Source organism: Pogona vitticeps, chromosome 3 (genome assembly GCF_051106095.1).
Source record: "Pogona vitticeps strain Pit_001003342236 chromosome 3, PviZW2.1, whole genome shotgun sequence".
NCBI lineage: Eukaryota > Metazoa > Chordata > Lepidosauria > Squamata > Agamidae > Pogona > Pogona vitticeps.
This window is the reverse complement of record NC_135785.1, coordinates 140,676,838-140,701,005: the sequence shown is the minus strand read 5'-3', so window position 1 is coordinate 140,701,005 and position 24,168 is coordinate 140,676,838. Positions and strand designations below refer to the sequence as shown.

Below are 24,168 nucleotides of genomic sequence, written 5' to 3'. Positions count from 1 at the left end.
GAACCAGTGAATAGATGTATTGAATTACATGTACAGTTTTTATGTACATGTAATTCAATAAGAAGAAAAACATCTATGTAGACAATTCCACATTGAACTTTGATTTTTTTTTCTCTCTGTCATTTTTCAGACTGTAAGTACTTGTCTTTTAAGTTTAATAACTGACAAGATGCTTTGCCACATGGATTTCCAAACATATTATATGACAGGCAGTTCAGACACAAATTCAGTTTTGGACAATATATCTCCCTCAACAAACTCTCTAAACAGAGTTCATCTAGTTGTTAGGAAAACTTATTTCTCTTTTTTCAAGCAAGCTTACGCATATGGTTTATTCAGTCCCAAGTCAAAATTTAACATTGCATTGCTGTTCAGAAGGGAAAATAAACACACTTTTCTAAAATAATCAGTATGTTTCGTTCTTGCTTAACTTTAATTCTACAGTCTCTCTCTCTTTCTCCACTCCCACTCATAATCAAAATCTTGGAGAACTACCATTCTCTCCTTTAGTTTTTCCTCTCTCCCTGGTTGGCCGTGTGGGAGACGTGATATGGGAAATGAGACCCCAGTAATTACTGTGAGTAGAATCTGTAATGAGTCATCATATTTCTGTTTGGATCAGCTAATGACCAAAAACTGCCTGTATTTTTGTCTATTGTTTCTTGTAGTACTCTTGCATTTTTGGTGCTCAGAGACTTTGCTCTGTGATTTTTTTACCTTGTGTTAACCCTTTTTTTGTTTGACATGCATTGTAATGCTTTCTTTTAAGACATAATAATGTTTAGTTCCTTCTTAGATACAATCCAACATGTCTACACCAGTTGTATGGTTAAGGATATTTACCAGTTAAGGAAGTTTTTTCCAGACCTAGGGAAGGAGAAAGATCCAAGGACAGAAATCTTTTGGATAAAATGCAGGAGCAGGCGATACCTTTAACTGACCATTAAAAATATAAAACAAAAACGCCCCCCAAAAACAAATAACAAGATTTTGATGATAGATCATCTTCAAGGCTGTACATCAAGTTCTTGTGGGCAGTTCCCAAAGTGCTGTTTTTAATGTCCAAAATACATCATTGATGGTGTAGAGACAAGGTAAGAATCTTAGGTAGAAATAGCTGCACCATGCATGTTGATTTCAAGCTCTTCTCAGCTGGCAATTTATGGCCCATCTCTTAAAACAGAAAATTGCACCTCCCCACCCCTTCTCCCTTTCTGCCTTTTGGAAACTCAGAGTTTCTCTTTAGCTGGGGGAGGGAAGGCTGCCCAATTAATATGGCCTGTCTCTAACAGAGCTGAGATTAGGAATTTAGTTAACACACCAGGAATAGTCAATTTAAGCCAAATTAAAGCCAAATAAATAGTTTCATCTGGTGGTAAAGATATGCCACTGGTGTTGTCAACATTCAGGCTACCCTTTGTTATGTAAAGGTTGGCATTTTTTTCCTGCTGGCAGTGTGGACACAATATTTTGACTTTTTGAATCACTGGTACAGAAGTACAATATCTCACATTCATAGACTGCAGGTTTTTTGAAAAATTGATTTTTTTTCTGTAGAATAGCACAATGGAAAGGGCTTTTGATATGATTATCCCAGGTATGTATGTTCATATTTTGGAGTCTATATAATTCTTCTCATTTTACAGAGGATCTGCAGGCAGTTACAAGTAGACAAGTAGATTTACAAAACATTGAATAGTTGAGGAGAGCTGGCATGGTGTAGTGAAAACGCTTGTCAGGTTAAAAGACCTGGATTCAAATCCCTGCTTGTCTGTGGAAAATCACTGGGCAATGGCAATAATCTACTCATTGAACGTCTTGTATACCTTGAATATTGTGTAATGGCCAGTATAAATTGGAAGCAGTTTGATGGCTCATGACAATGTACAGTGGTGCCCCGCATAGCGAGGTTAATCCATTCCGGATTAACCTTCGCTATGGGGAAACATCGCTAAATGGAACGGAAAAGCCCAAATGGACCCAAAACTCACCGTTCTGTGCTGTTTCCCCATGTTCCGGCTGCCATTTTGGGTGTTCCAGTGGCCATTTTGGGTGTTCCGGCGGCCATTTTGGAACCACCGAACAGCTGTTCCCCCATTGCAATGCTATAAAACATCGGTATGCGATCACATTAGCGATCGCAAAATCTGCATCGCTATGCAGATTCATCGTTAAACAGTGTGCTCGTTATGCGAGGCACCACTGTATATTGTTTTGGGAGCTCAATATCTGAGATAGTTCCTCTCTCTATATGTAATTGCCTAATTATTAACATATGTTGGGTGGAGCTTCATCTGTGTTGCACCACAGAGAAGAATACACTGTGTGGAGATGCAGGAGGCATTCCCTGCTGTAATACCTTAGTTATGGAATGGTCTGGAGGCTTGATTGATACATTTTCATTTTGATGCCCAGTTAAAACATTACTATTAATCTAACCTCCTTGAGTTTAAGGAGCTAATCTTGAGATGTGAAGTTTTGTAATGTGTATGGTTTAATAGAGAGTATAAATTGTAACAATGAATTGTATGCTTTAAGCTATTTAAATTGTTTTATATTGTTCTTGTTTTGCCCTATCCTAAGATACCATGTTATAAGGCTGGATATAAATATTCCAAGGAAATAAGTGTGATTATTTGGTGGATCTGTCAAGTAATTAGCTACCTAAGACTTGGCTTTCCGAAGTTGAGTTGGATGAGATGTCCTCAAGTGTAATCTTTAAAAGGCAGATTTGCTTAAAATCAAGGGGAAGGAAAAAAAAAAACTGAACTAAAACACCCAACAAACTGGGCTAGTTTGTAGTTCGTTCCACAATCCAGTTTGGTGATCCTTTTTGTTGAAGCAAAACAAAACACCAAACTTTTTTTCCCTTTGGCATTTTGCTTGCTTTAGCAAAACGAGGTGTCTCCCACACCTTTTACACTGCCTCCCTTGCCTTGGCCTAACTACTCCTACCACTAGCTCACTAAAAGCTCAAAATATAAGGAACTTTTAAAACAAAAGAAACATGCATTTATGTCAGCTCAATGGGAGGAACTAAGGCAGGCTGTGCTGGAAAGGAAAGAGCAAAAATTCTGGAGTATGGTCTCATCCATGGATATAGGTCCCAATCCTGCACCAAATGCTTGCATCATGGCAAATGCCTGGTGCCACCACTTTCGAACTATTTTCAATAGTGATGCAGATATTGGGCCATAAAAAAGTGAGAACCCCCCAGACCCTACTAATTTCCATACCCAAATGGCCCCAGTATCAGAACAGGAAGTGTGTAAACTTATTGACGCTCTAGCAACAGACAAAGCACCTCGCGAGGACATGATCCAGCCAGAAGTGTATAAAAACAACCCAGAATTGTGGGCCCCAGTCCTAGCACAACTCTTCTCTCACATTAATGCTACAGGAATTTTCCCTGAGGGGTGGAGACAGAGCGTAATTTTCCTAATTTGTAAAAAAGGCAATAAATCCATCCCCCAGAACGATCGCCCAATCAGCTTACTGGATATCAATTCCACACTCTATACCCACCTTCTTTTTCAGAAGCTGGCTAAATGGATGGAGGAAAATAACATCCTTCATCAGGAACAAGCAGGTTTTAGAAAGGGCCACTGAACAGTAGATCAAATCTACATGCTACATTATCTTGTATGCAAATATACCACCAGGCTATTCAAATGGCTGTTCACAGCTTTTATTGACTTTTCTTCTTCATTTGACACAATCACCAGAAACTGCCTGTGGGACAAGCTCACAGAGACCAACATTGATAAGAGACTCCTAACCCTAATACAAGAACTATATTCCAACATAACGTTGAAGGTAAGGATTAGCACAGACAGAAGGCTGAGAGAGGAAATTCATACTAACAAAGGGGTAAAACAAGGATGCTTACTTGCACCCCTACTTTTTAACTTTTATTTTTATAATATTGTAACAGCTTTAAACCATTCAGATCATTTCCCCCCAATTGGGAATTATAAGGTTGCAAGTCATATATATGCTGATGACATTGTATTACTATCTATGAACAAAAAGGGACTGAAGAGAAGCTTAAATATGCTCCAAGAGTTCAGCCACCTAGAGTAACTAAATATAAATTACACAAAATCTAAAGAGATGATTTTTGGAAAGCATTCCCCCAAATTCAGCTGGACTATAGGTGAAAATAAAATAGAACAAGTCCAGACCTTTAAGTACCTAGGAGTGCATTCTGATGAGAAAAACTGCTGGAAATCCCAGATCCAGAGCACCAAAATATTGATTCAGAAATCTAGCCCCACTCTGGCCAAATTTTTCCATTCTAAAGGTGGGTTAACCTAGTAACCCCAGCTTTGAAAGTCTTTTCAGGGAGGGTGATCTCTCAAATGCTTTATGGAATTGAGATCTGGGGTATGAATCAGAACAACCTACACCATCTTGAAGTAGGACAGAACAAGTTTCTGAGACACAACCCCAGGGGACTCTGGCAGTTTTTCCTAGAACAGAGACAGACATGATGCCCATTAAAGCCAGGGCAACACTAGCTATATTCTCCTACTATAAGAGGGTGATGAATATGTCCAATAACCATCTACCTAAACGCTGTATGGTAGAGCAGTGGAAGAGTGGTGACTGGGCACCTTCAGTTCAAACCCTACTAAAATCTAAAACCCTCTCTACAGAATTTTTTTTCCTGGGGTTAAAAGAATGTTGAGGGACTGGATCTGCAAACTGGATAATAACCAGGACTTAGCCATAATAGACTCTTCAAATTTCCCTCACTGGTGCCATCTGCTGAAAACAAACCACTCAAGGGCACAATACTTTCATACACTTACTTTTGCCTTCCTGAGAACCGCATTCACAGAACTTCATTTTCAAACCATGCTAACTGCTGTCTTAGACGGCAGGTACATGAATGTCCCTAAGCATATAAGGCCAGGTGAGATAGAGGTTGTTGCCCACTATTTACTCAATTGTCAGCTCTATCAAAATCCTGGAGAAAAGTTCCTGGGTAACATTTTGGGTGGCCTACATGAGGAAAGCCCTCAGAAAAAGGTGGTCAGGTTACTTTTGGATCGTGACCCATATGTTACATACAAAAAAGCACTGTTTGTAAAAACGGCTAGAAGCATCAGTGCTAATTTCATGAGAGTCATCACGATCAATTGTGTGGGAGACTCCCGGATACGAAGGGTGTCTTATTTTATATGTCTGTGATTTTATCATGATTTTACTTGATCATATTTGTATTTTTAAACAATTGTGACAGCTTTTAGCCAATACAATAAACTTGAACTTGGAACTACCACTGCTATCACCATCTCTTCCTCCTCCTGCTGCATCACCACTGCCGCCTCTTCTCCCACCATGGGTGCCATCCTCAGAGGCAGCACGCCCAACTTCTGTGCCATGAACTACCAGTTTTCCAGTCTGTGCCCTTCTCTAGTTGACAATAAATGATCACCTAGTCTTGGTTAAAAATGTTGAAGAACTTTTACTGTATAACAGGTAGAATAGCATAAACAGTACTTTTACATTTGGTACTTTTTACATAGACTTGTGCTTGACTTATTTATCACGATAGAGGTTATGATAGAACTTGATAAACATAATTACCCCTTCTTATAACTTCCAGACTAATGGACGTCTTCTCTAACAGACAGCTAACAACCTAAATAACCAATAGACAGCCAGCTGCCACTTGCTTTATTTATTTATGTGACAGTTAACCTTCCAGCTTCTGTTGGTTAATGCCAGATTCTTATTGATAAGAATGCTCTGTCATGAAAATGTCACATTCTAGTCTTACTTTCTCTCTCTCTCTCTCTCTGTCTCTCTCTCTCTCTCCTCCTTATTACATAACTACATTTCCCAAGATAGAGGGTCTTTTCTACTGTAACATCATGACTTTGGCCTCATTTCAGCACCAAGTCAAAACATGGCTGTTATCCAAAACTTTTGGAACATGGTGGTCGTAACCAGACTGGAGTATTGATTGTTATTGTATTCTGTACCTTGTACATTGGTTTAAACTACTTTATTTTATTGTTGTTTAGTGCTCTTTTATTGTTTGTGTACCACCCTGAGATCCTTGGATATGAAGTGGGAAAATAACATTAACAGTAATAATATGGAGAACAGGAAAGTTAAATTGAATGTATAACCTATGTTTGAATTTTGTCTCTTAAATTAAAATAATGTACCATTAAAACTGTGATATATTTCTCAATGGTATTATACTGACTATTGGACATGGTTTAGTTCATTCCACCAGTTGTGAAATGAGAGTACAAAAGTTTGTGCTGAGTCCTTTCTTTAGCCCTTTTGAACATATCTGCTTGAATTCTTCTTGAAAGCACTATGTTATGGCTTTTTTTTGGAATATAAAACAAAACAAAAATAAAACCTTCCATTTGTGATTTACAGGTTAGCAGCAGCTGGCCATCCCCTCACCCCTCAATGTGATATGGATTCCAGTTGTTCTGAGGAATTCTATCAGGCTGTACACCATGCTGAACAAACCTTCAGGAAGATGGAAAGCTACCTGAAGCAACAGCAACTCTGTGATGTTATCCTGATTGCTGGCAATCGTAAGATACCTGCACATAGGTAAATGCTTGTGTCATTAAAAGTATCTGTAACTTGTGGCGTTTCTGTACATTCATTGTGATTTTTTTTTTGCCACACATGCTGTTATTTACAAAATTTTGTTCATTTCCTCAATTATGTTTTCATCCTTTTATGCATCCATCCATTCAATCATGTATTTATTATATTTATTCATTGAAAATGCTTGAATATCTTATATAGGAGAAAAGAGGCAACGCAAGGTAAATAATACTCAATTAAATTTAGTTGCTGTTAATAGCTTTGTAAAAACCAAACAATAAGACTATCAGCATTATATTTAGGAAAAAACAATAAGAATTGTATATATAAAAGAGTTGGAAAATCCCTTTTTGAAAAAAGTGTAGTAAATATGGACTAAATATAGAACAATAATTTTCCCTTAATTTCCCCTTTAACCTGTTTGACTGAACTAGAGAACTTTCTATAAAATTAGAAAAGACTTTTTAAGAATTTATTTAAAAAGAAACATGCATAGATTAAAAGATTGGTTGGGGGAAATGAACTCCAAAGAAAGAAAAATAAGAATAATATTAGCAGATGAGAAGACAACATGGGTTAATGTGATTCAGCTGGATCATAGGATGAGAGAATGGGAAAATAATAATGGCAAATTGATGAAATTTGAGGAAATTACAATTCAAAAAGAGAAGGAAAAGGACTAAAGAAAGAAAGGCAGGGAAAATATGTAAAATATTGTTGGGGTAGAAAATTAGTACAGTCGTGCCCCACTTAACGATTACCCTGCATTACAATGAATCCGCTTCATGACGATGTTTTTGCGATCGCAATTGCTCTGCTGGTATTTGTGGATTTCAATGGCTTCTCTGTGCAGTCTAACATAATGATTGCAGGTGTTGTCCTGTATTTCAGTATTTTGAAATAGAATTTCATGTCCAGCTTGTTTTAGGGCATGTTCAGCTACTGCATATTTTTCTATTTGTTTTAGTCTGCAGTTTCTCTCATGTTCTTTGATTCTGAAGATGCCGGCCACAGAGACTGGCGAAACGTTAGGAAGAACAACCTTCAGAACACGGCCAAAGAGCCCGAAAAACCCACAAAACCAGTAGATCCTGGCTGTGAAAGCCTTCATAAATACACTGTTAGAATCTGTTTGCCTCTTTGTACCTGGAAGGAAGCCTTGTGGGCTAGTTTTTTGGGGAAAGTAGTGGTCTTGTTCCCCTCCCCCAACACCACAACCCCTTTCATCTGCCAGAGGAAGAGAAGTTGCTGGCCCCTTCGGCGCTCTGTTCCCCTCATGCACCAGCCCTCCCCCACCCATTGGGCACTGGGCGCCTCTGCCAGAGGGCTCCGCAAATGGCACCAGGTGTGTCAGGGTTGTCACTTTCTGGTAAGTCAGGGGAAGTCAAGGAAATTGAAATCGGTCAGAGATAGAAAATATATTCAAGCAGTGGATTTTTGACCCGCTGCTGCAAGAGCATGATCTGTTCTTGTGGCAACTGGAATAGAGAAGTAGCAGAATACAAGTAAAACTTAATGATGCCCTTTCCCAGCTCCACCTTTTTCTCAGCTCCAGCCCCAGCAATCAGCCTAATGTGTTGAGCTCTTTTCCTACATGATTTCCAAAGTCTGCCTGTAGCAGTTGCAAAGCAAGACTAGTTAAACATTTAGCAAGATACAAACTATAAACATCAAACTGTTTTCATCCCTACCTACTAGTACTGCATTTAACTTACATATAAAGATAAGTGTATTTTTGGGTCATGCTTGTATATGGAATGGACATTTTGTCTCCTGCTAAACTCAGCACAGAGTTGCAAATGAGTTTTGCTTCTTTTGGATATCACAATTAAATCGTACTTTCTACTCTGCACCATGCAAAGTAAACTTTTCAAATGTGATTTCTTGTTCCTGGTGCAATTGCAAAACAAGTGTTGCTGCAGTTAATGTTGAAAGAAGCTGATATTAAATCTCTTGCTTTGACAAATATTTTTGCAGTTGAGACTTGTGTAGTTGTAGAGTGGAACATTTCATTAAGACTTGCATTAATGCAACAGGACCTATTCATTTTTTAACTGGTGGTTATATTTGAATGGTGGTCAGGGAAATTGACATATGTTGGTCAGGAAAAGTCAGGGAAATGAAAAATAAAATTTCAGTGGCCACCTTAGGTGTCCATGGGACAAGAGAGTACACCCACTTCATACCTGAGGAGCTTTTGGTGCTGAAAAAATGGGAAAACACTGAGGTCAGATGCTTCAGTGGCATATTTGGGGCTGCCTTTGTTGACTTTTGCTGCCCTTCAGTTAAGCCGCTATTTCCCTTTGGGGCCTTCTGCCAGTTTCACCATCAGGATGCCTTGTTGTCTTTCCCATTTTGTCTTTCGTTCAGTGGGATGTGTTTTCATCTTGGCTGCTGTTCTGCTGCCTGTTTTGGACAATGAGAAATTGCAAATTGGCGCTGAAGATATATTTGGCAAGAAGGCCTGGAATTCAAGCACAGTTGTGTCTATCTGCTCTTTCTTCTTCCTTCATGCCTTTTGATGGTCCTTGTGTTGGAGAGCTATGGCAGCATGTCGAGCACAGTCAGAAGCCAGCAAGAGAGACACGTTTTGTGAATGGTTTGGGCATGGCGAGTGTTTGTAATATTTGAGAAAGTGCTTTTGGGTAGTTTCCAATTGGCTTTGTGACATCGGCTCTGCATTCTTCTGGGGCAGACCCAAGGGCAGCAGTTCACTGTTCCTCGTTTTACCATAATTATTTTGCTCTTGCAAATTTTTAAAGAATGAAGTATGTAAAGTTCAACTACTGAGCAATTTTATCAGATGACCATCTTCAGTCCATTCTAATAATTGACTTCTCAAAGTTGAAACCTCAGTTCAGCAATATTTTGTTCCATCATTCTGATTAATATTGTAGTATACAAGTGCAAGTAGTATACAAGTATATGAGATAACATAGAATATATATTTAATAGTTTTTAAATGGTAGCACTGAAAAGATACATAGTTATAAGGATACCATTGATTTTCAAGTTAAATTGGAGATCTATTCAAATAATTTCCCTCAGAGCCCCAATTGTGCCCAGTGATAATTGGCTTTTAGTAGCTGTTGATCATAAATACTGTAAGTAATTGGAATACTTCTCAGTTAACGGTGTCACATATGCTGGATATGTTGTAACATTAGACACAAGAGTTCTAAAGAAGAGAGGGTTAAGCCAGTTAGTTAATGGAAACAGGTTATCCTGGTTCAGGCCTCTGTGGCATGTAAGACTTCCCCCATTTTTTAATCTCCTCCTCCTCCTCCTCCTCTCTTACTCTCACTGCTTTTAGGGACCCAATCCAAACTCCAAGGGTTTGACTGTAGTGGGTTTGGAATGAGCACAAGTCTCTTGTGCTGGCACAACTGCCCTTGTGCCAACCTAAAGCCGGTTCTGGCTGATCCCAGATCTGCTGGCATAGCTTTTTGCCAACATAAGATCCACCAGCATAAGAGCCAAAAGGGTGATGAAGAGGAGGAGGAGATCAGTTAAGCCAAATCCAAACCCTGTTCAACTCAAACCCAACACCCTTTATGCCAGCATAAATTAGGCAGGGTAAGGGTAATCCTAAATATTTTCTAGCAGATGAAACCCATTGGGAGCTCCTAAAATAATTAAGTCCCTGTCCTCCCACCTCCTAAGTGAGCCATGCTTAGTCAAGAGCCTGAAGTTAGAATAAAGTGTAACTACCTGCCAACCATAAAACACCCTTACCAGCATAAAAACCGCATCCAGGGAAGCCCTCCCACAGGAAATAAAATGTGTGGCATGATATCCTCTCTGTCTCTACACTATGCACACTTAGCACTCACAAGGAAACACTTGAGAAGGATGGCTCACTGTGGGAAATGCACTTTGCACCACAGAACTCCACAGGGGCACTTAGCACAAAGAACAAACAATATCGCATGTGCATGGATCGCCTCTTTTCTAACATCTCTCTACCTAGTGTCCTAACAGGTGGACTTTTCCAGCAATGCAGGTGCTAGTTACAAACACCAAGAAAATTGGGGCTTTCAGCCTCCACCAGAACACCGTGAAGAGAATTAGAATGAAACAGCTGTGCTAAGAAACAAGCACCTATTCCTACCTGTGTCTTCCAGGACTGGAGAGAAATTGCTGTTAGAAAGCTGAAACCTGCACATGCACAAGATACTTCTGGAAAAGTACAGAGCCTATGGGTCCAGTCAGTTCTCCTGACACCCCCTTCAGCTCACTCCCCACAGCAATACAATTTGCTTTGCACTGTCATTTCAAAAGAAGCAAAGCCTCCCACCCTCTCCCTTTCATGCTTTGCTGGTGTTTTCACTGTTGTCCCTCTCTCATCTATCTCTCTCCCCCCTGAACAGGCAGCTGTGCTACCAAGTGCTGTTTCCAAACCATTCGACCAAGTATGATCACAGCCACAGAATTGCAATGGGAGTTCATGCTTGAGCCTTGTATATGTATCCTGGTAATGAGCTGGTCAGACAGCTGTGTGTCAGGTGCAGCACAACTTACACAAGGGTGTTCTGCACATGTCCTTCTGCTGTCTGCTCATCCAAGGTACAAAGATGCTGCTGAGGGAAGATACCAATGCCGAAACCACTATTTTCCAAGCATCTTTCCTTTAAACTTGCTCAATAAAATGTCATGTACAACAAAGTTATGCTTGTTTGTTCTTGTTATTACACAGGGAATCTCAGGGCCATTCTCCTAGGAAAGATTGTTGCCGGGGAGTGGGGGGAGAACTAAATCCATTTTTTATTGATAGCCTCAAGGGAAGGGTGGGAAAGAACATAGGAGAAAGAACATCAAGGATCAGCAGGGAGAGCAGTGGAAAATCAGCAGCAGACACTCCATGGCCCTTCCAGTGGGAATGTCAGTGTGTGTTTGTGTGTGGGGGTGGGAAATCACCTCCTTTTGACATGCCACCAACCTAAGAGAGACTTGGCATTTCCTCTGCACTCCAGGAGCCATGCCCAACAGAGGCGGTGGCCTCCCAGGAAGCATCAACATTTGCCATCCATGTCAGTTCTGTCCATCCTGTGAGAGTGAGGAGGAGGGCTGCTTGAGATGGAGGCACCATCTCCCCTACTCCAGGGACTTGGCATGGGTGGCTGACATTGCTTGCCTTTTTCACCAGCTTTGCTGAAGGTGAAAGGTCCTCTTGCCATCATGGAATCACTAGGTGCGCTCTCCACAAAGGAGATGATGTATGCGTTAGGGATCATGTCAGACACCTATTGAACTGGCCAGACTGTTCATGAGGAAATGCACCTCAGTGTGGATTTCCCATCTGTGGAGTTGTCCAGGCCCCTGCTGTATCCAAGGAACACCCTACAGCTGTCTCCTTAGGGATCTAATGCTGAAAGTATTTGCCTTGGCAGTGGTGTTGCTGTGTCATTATCCAGCACAGTGAGAGCTGTGTGTTATCTGAGGAGGGGGCTGAGGAAATAATGGTTGGGGTGGAGGATGAAGATGGGGTTCCAAGGGGCATCCTCCAAGCTAGCAGTTCAAGGAAGCAGCAGCATATTGCAGCAGCAGAAAGGCAGCAGGGAGTCAGAGGACAGGGTGGGAATGATCTGGCACTCTGGCCCAAGGCCCACAGCCTGTGCAGCCATTCCCGCAGAATATGGCTTCCTTTTTGAGGGGGAACATGGTTGGCTGGAAGGAGCCCAAATGTGACAAAATGCAAGAGGCTCTCACCTTTCTCAGCAGAAGTTTAGAGACACTGATAGAGCAGATGATTAACATGACAATTACAGTGGGGTGACTGGACATTACTGTGGAAGTTTTTTAAAAGAAATTTCATATGGAAAAGAGGATTTATTTATTTATTTATTTATTTATTTATTTATTTATTTATTTATTTATTTATATCCCGCCCATCTGGTATATTCTACCATTCTACCAGGTTTGGGTGCCAAGGAAACATTGGTGGCTGGTTTGGATGTCGAGGGTTTCGATGTTGACTGTTTGGCTTTGTGCACCCGCATGGTGGTCAATGTTGGGGCCATGACAGGTTCTTGGTGTTCAGAATGAGATGGAGTAGCCAAAGGATATTGTTTTGCCACCTCGGAGACGGCTTTATCCATGTCTTTTGCATGGGATATGGATTTACATTAAGATCAAGCCATGGGCTTAGCAGATTACTCCCAAAGCCAAAGTTTGAGCCTAGAAAGGCAACTGTGGAGAACTCCGTGCTTTAAGCTTTTACACTGAAGGCACGAAGAAGTTTGATGAACCTCACAGAGGGGAAAAAAGGCATTTAGTGTGGCCATCAGAGAGTGGGATTTTGTTGTCGCAGACAGCACAGCATTTGAACGGGCCTGAGGAGGCCATGAACTGAGAACCGGGGGGGGGAGGGGGGGAGCTTCGGACCTAAGGCCAGAGTGTACTTGTTGGAAAAAAATAATAAGGATTGATAATGAAAATTTTAAAAATAATAAAGAGTAAGTAACTTTCAAAAAATTCACGAAAGCTATCGATCAAGGCTCTCAACGCAGCAGTTGAAAAGAAACTAAAGGGAGAGCCTTGGCACCAAGGTACATATACTTGGAGGGGGGGGGGGAAGTCTGCACCAATGTATCTTTTTGCTGCTGCTAAAGCTCTCCAATATTCTGATGAGGCTCCGTGCATGTACGGATCACCCACAGTGTGAGTCAGAGAGGCCACGAAGAAGAAACCCAGAAATGGACAAATACAGCTCAGGGTGCAAAAGAAAACACCACAGTGAAAATGCACCCATCCCCAGAAGCTCAGAAGGACACAGACATTACCAGTGCCATTGCATAAAGTTTGAGATGGCACTAAAGGAAAGAATCCAGAATCTCCAGAATGAAAAAGAGTTGCCATGTGGTGGATAGATGAAAGGAGCATAGCATATAGAGAGCAAGAATTGGGAAGGAAAAGCAGGCATGGCAAGCATTAATGCAAGTGGCAGGGAGACAATATACAGTGGTGCCTCACACATTGAGTGCCCCGTAGAGTGATGAATTCGCTCTACGGGGAGGTTTTTTTGATCGCTAATGCGATCGCAGAGCAACGGCCCCAATGGGCGAAAATCGCAGAGCGAAGGTCGGTAAGCAGTTCGCTTACCGACCTTCGCTTTGCGACCCGCCGATCAGCTGTTCTGCGGCTACAGAATGGCCGCCGGAAGCCCCAAAATGCGTTTTCGCACCCTCGTTAAGCAAGGGGAGGGCGCGAAAATGGCTGCCGGCCATAGGGAAGCATCGCTGAACGGTGAGTATTCAGCCCAATTGGAACGCATTAAACTATGTTTAATGCGTTCCAATGGCTTTTCCTGCCCCGTTAAATGATGCTTTCACACAGCGAGGGTTAATCCAGAACGGATTAACCCCGCTGTGCGAGGCACCACTGTACAGCCTTGTCGTACTCCTTTCCCAATTTTGAACCAATCAGTTATTCCATATCCTGTTCTAACTGTTGCTTCCTGTCCCACGTATAGGTTTCTCAGGCACTCCCATTTTTTTTAAGGACTTGCCATAGTTTGCTGTGCTCCACACAGTCAAAGGCTTTTGCGTAGTCAATGAAGCAGAAGTAGATGATTTTCTGGAACTCTCTGGCTTTCTCCATAAACCAGCTCATGTTAGCAATTTGGTCTCGAGTTCCTCTGCCCCTTTGAAATCCAGCTTGTACTTCTGTGAGTTCTTGGTCCACATACTGCTGAAGCCTACCTTGGAGGATTTTGAGCATAACCTTGCTAGCATGTGAAATGAGTGCAATTGTACGGTAGTTGGAGCATTCTTTGGCACTGTCCTTCTTTGGGATTGGGATGTAGACTGATCTTTTCCAGTCCTCTGGCCATTGTTGAGTTTTCCAAACTTGCTCGCGTATGGAATGCAGCACCTTAACAACGTTATCTTTTAAGATTTTAAATAGTTCAACTGGAATGCCATCACCTCCACTGGCCTTGTTGTTAGCCATGCTTTCTAAGGCCCACTTGACTTCACTCTCCAGGATATGTGGCTCAGGGTCAGCAACCACACTATCTGGGTTGTCCAGGATATCAAAATCTTTCCGCTATAATTCCTCTATGCATTCTTGCCACCTCTTTTTGATACTGTCTGCTTCTGTTAGGTCCCTCCCATTTTTGTCCTTTATCATGTCCATCTTTGCACAAAATGTTCCTTTAATATCTCTGATTTTTCTGAACAGATCTCTGGTTTTCCCTTTCTATTATTTTCCTCTTTTCAGTGTTCACTTAAGAAGGTCCTCTTGTCTCTCCTTGCTATTCTTTGGAAGTCTGCATTCAGTTTTCTGTAACTTCCCCTATCTCCCTTGCATTTTGTTTCCCTTCTCTGCTATTTGTAAGGCCTCATTGGACAACCACTTGGCTTTCTTGCATTTCCTTTTCTTTGGGATTTTTTTGTTGCTGCCTCCTGTACAATGTTACGAGTCTCTATCCAAAGTCCTTCAGGCTCTCTGTCCTTAAATCTGTTCTTCACTTCCACTGTGTATTCATAAGGGATTTGGTTTAGATTATACCTGAGTAGCCCAGTGGTTTTTCCTACTCTCTTCAGTTTAAGCTTGAATTTTGCTATGAGAAGCTGATGATCAGAGCCACAATCAGCTCCAGGTCTTGTTTTTGCTGACTGTATAGAGCTTCTCCATCTTTGGCTGCAGAGAATGTAATCAATCTGATTTCAGTTTTGCCCATCTGGTGATTTCCATGTATAGAGTCACCTCTTGTGTTATTGGAAAAGACTGTGATGACCAGCTTGTTCTCTTGACAAAACTCTATTAGCCTTTGCCCTGCTTCGTTTTGAACTCCAAGGCCAAACTTACCTATTGTACCTTTATCTCTTGAGTCCCTACTTTAGCATTCCAGTCCCCTAGAATGAGAAGAACACCTTTCTTTGGTTTCAGTTCTAGAAGGTGTTGTAAGTCTTCATAAAATTAGTCAAGTTCAGCCTCTTCAGCATCGGTGGTTGGTGCATACACTTGGATTACTGTGTTGTTGAAAATTCTGCCTTGAATTCGTATTGAAATCATTCTACCATTTTTGAGATTATATCCCATTACAGCTTTTCCCACTCTTTTGTTGACTATGAGGGCTACTCCATTCCTTCTATGGGATTCTTGCCCACCATAGTAGACATGATAATCATCTGAATTAAATTCGTCCATTCCTGTCCATTTTAGTTCACTAATGCACAGGATGTCAATGTTTATTCTTGTCATCTCCTGTTTGACCACATCCAGCTTCCCAAGGTTCATAGATCTAACATACCAGATCCCTATGCAGTATTTTCCTTTGCAGCATTGGACTTTCCTTTCACTTCCCGGTGCATCCACACCTGAGCGTCCTTTCACTTCCAGGCACGTCCACAGCTGAGCGTCCTTTCGGCTTTGGCCCAACCACTTCATTAGCTCTGGAGCTACTTGTACTTGTCCTCCGTTCTTCCTCAGTAACATGTTGGACGCCTTCCGACCTGAGTGGCCCATCTTCCAGCATCATATCTTTTAGCCTTTTGTTTCTGTTCATGGGATATTCTTGGCAAAGGTACTAGAGTGGCTTGCCAATTCCTACTCCAGGTGGATTGCGTTTAGTCAGAACTCTCCACTATGATCTGTTAGTCTTAGGTGTCCCTGCATGGCATAGCCCATAGTTTCCCTGCGTTACTCAAGCCCCTTCACCACAACAAGGCAGCAGTCCATGAAGGGGAGTATAACAGAATACCTGTTTTCAAAGATGAGATCAGGATAGAGTGATGGACTAGAATTCAGGGTATATGGGCACAAATCCGAATAGCCATGGAAACTCACTGGTTGGGTGGGATTCGTAAAACCACTTCTTAAATATTTCACTTGTCTTAAAAGCCCTAGTAGGCATACTTAATTTTTTTTCGACTTGATGGCACATGACATACACTTTCTTATTTGCTAGCATAATAACAGTGTGAAAAGATAGCCACAGAGGGAAAAAATTAATAATCCTCCTAATACTGTTTATCTACACAGAAAGGGAAAGGTGTGTCAAGACAAGAACTGAGTAACTGGGTACCACAAACATGTTAAGGATACTTTTCTCTCAGTATTTAAAAACAAATGCAGAGGTGTCTTTGAGCTCTTTGTGTTTGTTCACTGGGGAAGGTGAAGAACATGATGCACAGTAGAAGCCTGAGAGGAAAGGAAAGTGAGGCAAATGAGCTTTAAGGAAGAAAGAAGAGAGAAATTGATTTTTAAAAAAAATGTACAATGAAAGCTGAAATTGTATACAGACTATTGAAAATAAGTCCCATTGAATTGTGTGCCCCATATTTCTGGGCCTTTCTCATAACTTGTCAGGTTCTGTACAGCATGTTGCTCTCTGAGAATAAATAGATAGACAGATGATTTGCGTTATTCAGATGTTCTTCACAGAAAGTAATGCGCATCTCTTTACCGATTTTATAAATAGTTTGAACTGGCCCTTCACAAAAAATCTTATGGTGAGTCATTGGATGGCCACACTAATCATTGAGTCAGCTGTGATACCAACACACCCCTTGTCCCAAAGCTCCCCAAGGCTTCCCAAGGGCAAAAGGGATCTCTAGGGAGATTGGGACCTGAACCGGGGGATAGGAAGTTTTTAATTTAACAAGATGGCATAATCTGAATTATGCAGAGTAAATTCACACCAGCAGGATTTTAGCCAGTGACTTTAAAAAAGCAAATTTGGACTGGTTTGTTATTTTTTGCAAGATAACCTTCTGGGGTCTGAGTGTGCCACTTTCAAAGACTGAGTTAAGTACATCAGGCTGTGGAGTCATTCTATTTGGAACACCATAAGGCAAGGACATAATATAAAATTGCTTTCTTTTCATGTTGCCTCTTATTTTAGATCACCTTGGTGGCATGATATACATTTGCCAGTTTAAGATACTGTGATAAAGTGCTTGCTGGACAGAAGCAGGAGACACAGATTTTATGGAAGGAGGAATGTACATTTTGCTAGAGGTGAAGGGACATGGTTACTGTGCATGCAGCACAGATTTTATTCAGAAGTTTAATGGGAATATTTCTATCCATACAGTATGTGTTTGCAATGAATTTGATTTTATACCTATTTCAGTTCAACAGCAACCAAATCCTTTTGGAGCAGAAACGAATTATTTTAATAAATATAAACTTGCCCATGAAACAAAAGCTGAAGCACATTTTGTTTTTTAGTTAAAGATACAGACATGATTGTATATTGTTTCTGAATTCCAATTTTTATATAGACAACATTCAGGTATATTCCATCAATAAATGCTGGCGTACAGTGTATATTATGCACACACATATACCTCATATTAAATTGTTGTGTCTTTCTGCAAGCAGACAAAACCCTTCCTCTTCAGGCAGGCTTACCCTTAGTGATTGGCTGCCTGTTTTGTGTGTGTGTGTGTGTGTGTTTTTTTTTTTTTTTTTGAAAAATGGATTGTTGAGCCTTCTTGCTTTTAAATGTGCTTTTAGTATTGATTTTATTTACTGTTTTTAATATAACATTTATTTAATTTTCTTTATAATTGTATGCTTACTGTTTTTTAACTTTTATAGTGCCTTGGTTTCTTTTTAAGGAGAAAGGTGGAGTAAAATATTTTGAATAAATAAAAAAAAGTGTAGATAGAAACAAGAGAGTACTGTACCTAAGACACTTTTATTTGAGTCTTAAGGGTATAAAACGTCTGATCTGCAGGAAATACAGATGCTACTTATCAGTCTGCAAGATTCTGTTCTCATCCCAATCCATCTGCAGCAAGTAGACTTTCAAAATATTCCTTAAATGCTATTGTTTTGCCAAGTCTAGCAGGGATAGAAGATAAAAAATATTTACTGCATCATTTCTTAAATCACTTCCAGAATTGCCATTAACAAACAGGGGAAAGAATATATATGTAAAATATTTCCTTTTGTCAGGAATGTTTGTAACTGATAGACAGATAAAACTTTATTACAATCAAAGGCCAGCCACAAATAAAACATCAAAATATATAAATATACAGTGGTGCCTCGCACAACGATTGCTTCATACAACGATGAATTCACACAGCGATGGGTTTCTTTGAGGAATTTCCCCCATCGTTTAACGATGTTCTCTATGGGGGAATTTCACTTAACGATGTCCCTTTTTCACTCCTGTAAAAGTGTCTTAAACTGTTAGAAACCTGTTTTAAATGCTTGCAATCGTTAGCCCACCTCCTGAACCCTATGCAAACTTAATTTGGTGTTGTTCTGAGTCGTCGTTAATTTATGGTGATTTTTTGTTTTCTCTCTCACTTAAATGCATTGGACGGACAGTTCAATAGAGTTCAATGAGGGAAAAACAAAAATCACCAAAAATTAACAACTACTCAGAACAACACCAAATTAAGTTTGCGTAGGTTTCAGGAGGTGGGCTAATGATTGCAAGCATTTAAAACAGGCTTCAAACAGTTTAAGACACTTTTACAGGAGGGAAAAGGGAGATCGGAAAGGGCTCTTTGATCTCTGTTTCCCTTTTAAAGCTCTTTCCGATCTCCCTTTTCGCTCCTGTAAAAGTGTCTTAAACTGTTTGAAGCCTATTTTAAATGCTTGCAATCATTAGCCCACCTCCTGAAACCTATGCAAACTTAATTTGGTGTTGTTCTGAGTCTTCGTTAGTTTTTGGTGATTTTTTCTCTCTCTCATTGAAAAGCATTGGATGGACGGTCCAATGCTTTTCAATGAGAGAGAGAAAAAAACACCAAAAATTAAGGACGACTCAGAACAACACCAAATTAAGTTTGCATAGGTTTCAGGAGGTGGGCAAATGATTGCAAGCATTAATCTATTCCAATTGGAACGGATTAACTGGTTTTCAATGCATTCCTATGGGAAATGGTGTTTCACTTAACGATGTTTTCACATAACGATTTTTTTATGGAACCAATTAACATCGTTAAGCGAGGCACCACTGTACAGAGGTATACAAAAATATTGGGATCAAATGCAAATACTCGGTTCTGAGGTGAACAGCAACAGCATCAGAACATCTCCCCTAAAACAATCCCAGAATTTCTGGCAAACCATGCTCTAACTACAGAGGCTCATCCGCTTTTAGGGTCCTTTTCCTAATGCCTATTGCAGCAGTAAGACATTTGACAATCCTATGTGTAAAAATGGGATTGGAGTCAAGACAGCAGCACATGCATACATTGTTGCTCTGTACATCTGAGAAATTGGCCAATCAGAGGGGAAACAAGTTCTTCATGTACATCCTTGTAAAATGTGCACCACCCAGAGGACGTGTTGAATTGTTTCTGTCTGCTCCATTCCACATAACTGAAAACAATAACATGTCTGAGTAATAATTTGTGGGGGAATAGATTCATGGTGAATAATTCTCAACTTAGTGTTGCAGGTTGATTCATAAGACATCCTAAAACATTAAAGAAGCCTGTGATTCTAAGTCCCTGTCCACCTATATTATTACTAGTCCATTACCACTATTCATGTTATTAGTCTAGTTTAATCCAGACCTTAGGAAGCAACCTGTATGTATAACTTACCTTTGGATGTCCCAGACAAGTGAAATGGAGTTCTAGATTTCTCCTTTAATTCTAGTTTTTATTCCATTCTTTTGTTTATTACACTTTTCAAATTCAGGGAAGGGGAAAGGCCCCAAGGCAAAAATCATATTGGATAAACATTGGTTTCCATTCCCTGGTGAATGGAGCAAGTGGAACTGTTGGCAACAACTAATTTTGACTGAGTAATAAGCCTTACAGGGACCAGTAAAGACATACAATCCCAGAAAGGGATTTTCGAATGTTTGGGGGACTTTCTGGTTGATAAGAATGGCTATTCAAGGAAAGCTTTTATTATGGCTCCCAGCATTGAAAAATACAGCATGCAAAAGTTCAACAAACTCTACTCAGCCACAAGGACCGGTGATCACTATACACAAAAGACAAGCTAACAACACCCATCAATCGCAGTGACAGATAATCTCTCCTCCTTATCACAACAATACATCCACAACGAAAACACACTGATCACCATAATCGCCCATTTCCTGAAAAGGACAAAAGCTGATCTCACAGCCGTAAAGACTCAACTCCCAAACAAACTGCACCAGAGCACAGAGTGCTGTCCTCCGAAGATGCCAGCCAAAGAGACTGGCGAAACATTAGGAAGAACAACCTTCAGAACATGGCCAAAGAGCCCAAAAAACCCACAACAGCCAATAGATCCCAGCCATGAAAGCCTTCACAAATATGTAGATTACTTAGTTTACTCCTATGTTTATGGAGCCACATGATTGATTGATTTTTAGATGTTATTCTTCCTAAACCAATGTGAGATCATAGATCCTATTTGTACCCACAGACTACCACAGAAATCATGGGTCATTTAGCTCATGGCTTTGCAGTGGTGTAAAAACATGGATCTGATGCATGGATCCTCATGGATCCGCATGATTTTTATGTAGGATCATTCTCAAACCACTGTCCAGACATAGGCCCCCATTTGTTCCCATACATTAGATTAGGCACCCTTCAGTCTCGAGAGACTATGGTAATGGTCTCTTGAGACTGTAATGGTATCCCATACAGTATTACACAGAAATCATGGGTGCCTGACCGCATGGTTTTGCAGTGGTGCAAAAACACTGATCCAAGGCACAGACGATAGCAATAGCAATAGCAATATCAGTACCAACCTTAGAACTGCAGAACCAGAAGGGACCCTATGGATCATCAAGTCCAGTTTGTGACAAGGAGGCACAGTGGGAAATTGAACTCCCAACTTCTGGCTTCACAGTCCAGAAACCTAAACCACTGAGCTATCCATCAGTTCTTGGATCCACAGGATTTTTTCATAGCATCATCCCTATCTCCCCCCACCGCCAATTTCACCATAGAATATGTAGTACTCTCTTAGACAGTTGAAATTCTACTAATAAAAACACAATCAGCAGTCATATTTCTGTTTCACCAATTTAAAAATTCAGTGTGAAAAACAGCAGTATTTTTTCAATTCAATTCGGTAATCTTTATTTGCATGAACATCAGATTAATTGAGTAAAATGTTTTGACTCCAGCTCTAAGAATCCGCACCATGCATAGCCGGTGGTAGAAATTTACAGGTATATATAACTCAGATATTCCCACTCCTGAACTAGCTAAGAAATATAAAATTAATCTTTGTGCCAATGACGTGGCCTTGAAAGATCTCAAAAATTATTGACATCTAGCACTTCTGAGGAGATTTTAAATCACATGATCCCTGGAAAGAAGTAGTTGATGGTTAATCCAAAGAAAGATGAATGGTATCTTCTTATGGGTATCCTTAAGAAACACAAAATTTCTGATTTATAGAATATGTTTTATAACAGAACAGGCAACCTCTGAGGGGGTGGGAACCCTTGTTTCCCAACTGCCTACACCTGATATTTGTCTGCACTATGGTCTCTAATATTTTTTGTGTCTCCCAGATATCATGGGAGAACCATTTGCCATTTAAATGCAATATATGCCCCCCGGCTACTCAGAAATAGGAAGCAATGGGCTGGTCATGTCCACTTTCTAAAAAAGGCTTGTTGTTGTCTAGTTATTAAGTAGTGTCTGACTCTTTGTGACGCCATGGACCAGAGCACACCAGGCCCTCCTGACTTCCAGTGCTTACTTTAGATTAAATGAGGCCTGAAGGCAAAATTTTGGACATCCTCTTTCAGGTTTTTCATGTATATATGAGTATGGGGAATCTTAGAACCCTGATACATTCCACAGGACAAGGTCAGGGTGTTGAACAGGAACCCCCCAGAACCGCTACCATTCACAAAGTGAGGGTACACACAAGAGTACACAAGCACATTATCCCATGTTCAGAAACCGGAGGGTTTTTTAAAAGAATTGAATTGGTTAATGTATCTCAGGCAGAAAATCAAGAGTTGAATCCCAATAGAATAAACAGTTGTTGATTTCTGCTAGAAATCTGTGAAATCTGACTTTTTATTTCTGCATATTATTAGTTTTTGGAATAATATCTACATATACATATATTTAACAACAGTCGCACATATAGGTGTGCATTGTAGAAGAGGAATGACACATGTATACTGCCCTTTTTTCATGCTCAAATGTGACTAGCTGTCTGATCACAAAATAAAATTTCAAAGCCACCTGCATGTTATCTACTTTCCAGCAATGAAAGCTCTGAAACTCACAAGCTTTCTTTCCATATCTCTATTGTGATTTGAAAGGAGCCTCTTCATTATAGAGGGGAACTTAGCTTCCATGATGGAGGAGCTTCTGCAGATGACAGAGGTGCAGCAGTGTAAGAGGGAAGCTTGTTATTTTCAGTGGCTGCCTTGCTTCCTTCCCTTTGATGTGTCAGCTTCCTTTACACACAATATAATTTTCTCGTGCCTTTGAGTTTTCAACCTTATTTGGGGTTCCCTCCTCTTATGATTTGAACTGGCAAAAGTAAGATATCAATCCATCAGTATAATTCTTTTCTGAAGGCAATTAATGTGGGATAGAGGAAGGCATGAAGAAAGTTCTGAGATCTATATCAAGAAAGTTACACTAACCATGTCATAAGGTTATGTGATAAATTACTATGGCATTACTGTTTTCTATAGTATAATGCCAGTTGGTCCATTTTTTCTAACATAGATGATAAAAGGACAGCTAAACTGTTTTCTGCAAATTCATTGCTGAGCCCTACAAGAAGATGAATTGGCTGCAATGCTATTAAATATTTATATCCACGAAAGAGAAATCATGGACATAGCTGTGTCTAACTTCAGCTGATTTACAAGGCATTGGGCATGTGCCAGGTACATAATCAGACAGGTCACCAACATGTGATCAACTCTTTGTCAGTTAGGCACTACTTCCATGATTCCTTTCACATACAAAAATATCGAATAGGATCCCTGAAATTCAAAGAGATTATTAACATAAGTAGTTGAATCAGAAACCATGGGGATTTCGGTCATTTGATACAGTACTCACTTTTGTTGCCAGCGGTTTAGACTTTAATGGCTGTGTGTTGCGTTATTTTGAAGGGACAGCACATTTACACTGTTATACAAACTGTATACTCACTGCTTTACCAAGTGTCATTCTTCATTGTTGTCACATGAATAGATTACTAAAATATTTATGAAAAGTGAGGGGTATTATGAAATGTCTCAGGTAATATGAACCTGTAGTTTTTGTTTGTTTGTTTGTTTGTTTATTCTGGCTTGTACGAAATCAGTTTTGGCACAAATAATGCATGTGCAAAGGAAAGGTTTAATTAAATACTGGTTTGAAAGAGTTAAGCCACTTGCATTTATATCCAAATAATTTCTGTGTTGATGGATTTTCTTAGGCTTCATAAAGTAAGCAGCACTCCATGGAGAAAGAAGGTTCATTAGTTTATTACTGTAGCATAGCAGGAGTTGAAGAGGAAAAACTGACATCCGAGAGACAACTGACCTTTTTGCTAAATAGGTCAGTAAGCCTCAGAGCCAAGATTTACCATCAAGATCAGCAGAAAGCAACAGTTCACTATAAAATCAGGTAGTCACAAGGGATCAGTATTTTCTGTTTGATATCTGGATGATTTACTATAATG

General features: G+C 40.2%; 1 protein-coding gene across 2 annotated transcripts in view; it reads left to right on the top strand.

Annotated features, from left to right (window-relative positions):
• Positions 1 to 24,168, top strand: part of KLHL1 (kelch like family member 1) — a 262,467-nt gene that overhangs the window by 48,739 nt on the left and 189,560 nt on the right. For both annotated transcript variants that reach the window (XM_020797248.3, XM_072994740.2), the window contains exon 2: positions 6,406 to 6,588. In XM_020797248.3, the coding sequence (XP_020652907.3) occupies positions 6,406 to 6,588 (183 nt within the window). The remainder of the gene's footprint in view (positions 1 to 6,405; positions 6,589 to 24,168) is intronic.